General features: G+C 39.6%; 1 protein-coding gene across 1 annotated transcript; it reads right to left on the reverse strand.

Moving 5' to 3' along the window:
- Positions 1-360: 360 nt before the first annotated feature.
- LOC122304739 lies at positions 361-2,398 on the reverse strand. The gene has a single exon (XM_043117008.1). It carries the CDS (start codon positions 2,280-2,282, stop codon positions 537-539), a length of 1,746 nt encoding a protein of 581 aa, XP_042972942.1. The 5' UTR covers positions 2,283-2,398; the 3' UTR covers positions 361-536.
- Positions 2,399-4,348: the final 1,950 nt, after the last annotated feature.

Consider the following 4,348-nt stretch of genomic DNA (forward strand, 5'->3'; position numbering starts at 1 on the left):
TCACTAACTCAAAACTAATATACTGTATTATTAAATTGTATAAAAGTTGTAATATGAATCATTTTAATGATTAGAATTAAATGAAATATTAAAGTTTATATTGATATTGGAGTCCAGAAGAGTCATTAGATTCAGATAGTCTAGGTAGATAATGATTATCATTTTTTTCTCTGTTTGTAAATGTTCTTCTAAAAAAAAAAGAGTAAATATATATATTATGTACAAACATTTCTTGTACATATATTATTAACATAATATGATATATAACTTTAAAAAATTAGCACGTTTTAATAATGTACGTTATTCGTCTAGCTAATTGGAGCAAGCGATGATATATAGTTTGCTAAACCAAGTATCAAGTAAAAATAATATTTGAGAAGGGTAAAAACTATATTTCTCCCTTCAGTTCTTTCATTCAATTTTCAACCTAATCCGGAGACTATCTAGAAGATAGACTTACCGAGGCGGCCTTTCTTTCTTCCATCTCCTCCTGAATTTCATCTTCTTTGTCACATGGTTGATGGTAGTACCGGTCCTCAAACTCTTCTACTTTTCCTACTTCTTTCTGACGCTTTTTTTAACTTTGAAGGTACAAAAGTCCAAGTGGCATTCATCTGCTTGTTGATCACACGTGCCGCATAGTAGGGGATCTTTGCACGCTTGGAGGAGGACTTCCCAGGCTTCAAGTTCAAGTAGTCACTGACAAACGCTAAGCAGTCCATCAAGCTCTCTTTAGCCAATCCTTTCATGTCGTAAGCCTGCGATCTCCTCCACAGGCTCTTACAGTGAGGAGTCACCGCACTGGATAGACAGAGAGCTCGAGTTGCGTCACTTATGGCTGCGTCTGGTTTCCTCAGTAGTAAGAAGCATTGAGCTCTATTGCTATAGAGAACAACTCTCTCTTTTCTCATCTTTATTGGACACAAATTCAAAGCCTCTGAGTAATGCATCTTAGCCTTTGCAATGTCCCCTGACCAAAACCCTACATTTCCATCCCTTTTAAGCTTTCCTACCAAGAGCTTTCTCTCCCTAATTTCTTCTTTGGACATCAGCTTCTCTTCCTTTTTCCTTTCAACCTTCAAGTCCCATATTTCTCCTAATGCTTTCTCAGCTCTTTTGCTCTTCAACTTTAAATTACCATACTTGATCTTATGATAGTCTTGTAAGAGTGCCTGAGTGATTGTGTCTCCTAGCTTTGGTCTTCCTCCAGTATCTCCAAGTTCGACAAGATCGACAAGAATTGGAGCTGCAATATCTATGACGTTATATCTTGTATCTGGGTCTTTAAGAATTAGCAAGAGACAATCAATGGCCGTGTACTGACAGTCATCCGAGGATCTTGAAACGCTGCAAAGACTCTCTGTGACTTCTTTCAAATCTGCTACACTTCTTCTTCCAGTTTTTGTCTGACAAAGAGTTCTAATGAGTCCTATTCCTCCAGGCGAGGCCCGAATTGCCAAACCTCCCCACATTCCACGCAAATCCTTCAAGAATTCTTTCTTGCAGATTAAACTGAGACATCTTTCTTTGCATGCAAAGCAGTTTAGGAGAAAAAGAGACCAGCATTGAAGTTGGCTAGCCCATTCTTCTGCCTTTCTGTTTTCAAGCTCCAACCCTCCAAGCCCTCTAGTCAGCAGGTCACTGTGGTACTTCAACCTCTTTGAGTCTGTCACGCCAACGAACTTATCGTAGACCTCGTCGAGGCATGTGGAGGCTATCCTCATGGTTAATTCCACGATCTCCACTTCATGTGCAGCAATGGCTTCAAAAGTTCTCGCATGGCTGGCCAGGTGGCCAATTGCTCGAACCGCCACTCTTTTCTCGACCCAAGTAATCTTACCTCGTAAAAGTTCCATTAATGGCAATATCACGCCTGAGTTAATTGCACTTTCCGCAAACCGATCGTTTTTCATGGTATAGGAGCCGATGATATGCGCTGCATAGTAGGGGATGTAGATGTTCTGGTCCTTGAGAAGCCAGTCTCGGTGGTTGATGCCTTTGCGGATTAGTTTTGCCATGCACTCAAAGATGCCAAGAGACGGGAATTCTGGGTCATCGATTTGTGTCATGGCGATGTTCCAGAGTCCACTTAGAGCTAGAATATGTTCTGGGTCTTCTCTGAGAGGCATTTCTTCAAAGAATTTGGAGATTTTCACTCTTCTAAGTGATGGGTCTGGCTCATTGATCAAGGTACAGAAGAAACAAAGAAGGTCGGTGCATGTTGGCTGGGCGAAATGGTTGGTATTCTTGGCTGTTGTCTTATGTGGGCAAAGGGACTCCATAGCTAAGAGCAAGAAGGTCGGAGTCTTCGAGGTTGGTATATATGGATGGATAGTGGGCAAGAAAGACGATCGATCACTTTGCTCGATTTCAGGTGGTCCAGTTGCATCTAGTTGAGCACGAGTGCATTATAAAAGAAAAAAAGTTAAGCATATATATGTGTGTGTGTGTGTGTGTGTGTTGGGGTGGGGGGGGAGGGGGGGAAGAGAGAGAGAGAGAACGAACCGTATAGTCTATATTCTACGTGCGTGGCCACCATTCATATAAAAAAAACTAGACCGTCCAATACCTGGGCCACATCATTGCCTCAAACATATATATTTTTTTAAGTGTAATGAGAGTCAAAAACACATGATGAGTCTCAACGCCCGCTTTAAGCATTCTTACTTCAAAGCTATCTGCATATGATGGGGAGGATCATTAACACGAGTTCCATCAACTTGAGTCACTGAACTGACAAGAATGAAAGTGTTCCTCTCTGCGCCAAATCACATCGCACATGATGGCTCTCAAAACTACTTAGTTTCCTATTCTTCTGCAACAAAATGAGAAAAGCACACCCATGTCATTATGCCATGGCATGCTGTGCTTTGGTTGCGCAACAAACAAAGTAATCACTAATCATCAGCTCAGCCCCCATAGTCCTGACTATAAATGGGTGGGTGATGGACCACAATTCCATTTCGGGACAATATACCATATAGGAAAATACATGAGGACCAGTTAATTTCAAATGAAAGATTCAGAGGTACAGCTATCAAACTTTTCTTTTGCCAATGAAACGATGGGGTTGCAGTTGATACAAGCAAGTCATGATGTACCCCATCTCGCTTCCTTAAAAATCAAGTTAACCAGGCTCTGGTCCCCTCCATAACAAGCGTATATTCAATGACGCCATTCATGTGTCCCAGAATATCACTTTAGAACTTGACAAGTACACACTAGTTCTCAGCTGGATTAATGAAATGTTATTCAGTTTCCAGCACAAAAATCGAAAGAAACCCACTAGATATATATACAGCCAAGTACAATTTTGTGGGTCTCAAGGATCTACAACGTCAAAAGCATGTTTCCAATCTTATTTTTAGTGTGCTAACTTGGTTTAAATATATTTATACTATAGCTAGCATTAGTTAATGCCTTTTGCCACTACTGCTAAAAGGGTCAGCATGAATCAGGATCTATGGCTGTTTAGTTCATATCTAGCCATCTGTACCTGTCAAAACTAAGTCGCATGTGATCTTTAGGTACTACTTTGGAGTTTCGCGTGCGCTGCATAGATTTTTAGGCATATATATGATCTCGGACTTTGTCAACTCATCATGATTAAAAACAATATTTGAGAATGTAACTAAACTTACCTTTAAGAATGACTAAGAAACGCAAATATTTCAGAAATATAAAATTCTCACGTTTACTTTATTCCTAAACATTCCAAGCAAAAAAACTAACAACGTCTATATATATTTCTATGTAATTTCTCCTAGGGTCGAATATATCTATCAATCACTTGTTTGTTGCAGGAGAATTAGCTTAATTCAGCTGTATGGAAGCATTTTGCTGAACAGTCTTGGTTTTCAGCTTTACTGCATTTCCAGTTGAAGGATAGGCTGGTCAATTGGAGATTGGCTACTAGAAGAAAGGTGATCAAGTTTCCATTCTTGCAATTCCATTGCTCCTATGTTTAACTCAATTATGAGAGTTAAGTTCAGCTGGAAATTATCATTATATTTTTAATGATGAAAAGCCAGTGATTACTAATGTCATCAATAAAATTACTAGATGGATAAAGGACTTAAATGGATTCATCGAACCTATACAAATTTAAAGCCTCACTACTGAGATCTCTATGATTGAAATCCACTCGTCAAAACCAAGAGAACCTTCACAATTTGCTGGAGGCCGGCCGCCTGGTAATGCCACTCTCAAATTTAACATGATCAATATTGATGGATCAGCTTTTGGTAATCTGCGGTTTTCAGGTTGTGGGAGCATACAAATTAGAGCAGCTAATGGTGGTTTTATCTTTGGTTTCTCTCTTCATTTGGGCATAGGGTTAACAGATATG

Source organism: Carya illinoinensis, chromosome 1 (assembly GCF_018687715.1).
Source record: "Carya illinoinensis cultivar Pawnee chromosome 1, C.illinoinensisPawnee_v1, whole genome shotgun sequence".
Lineage (NCBI taxonomy): Eukaryota > Viridiplantae > Streptophyta > Magnoliopsida > Fagales > Juglandaceae > Carya > Carya illinoinensis.

Excerpts from the sequence above, each read along its gene's own strand:
- LOC122304739 (XM_043117008.1), bottom strand. The coding sequence starts at position 2,282 with ATGGAGTCCCTTTGCCCACATAAGACAACAGCCAAGAATACCAACCAT.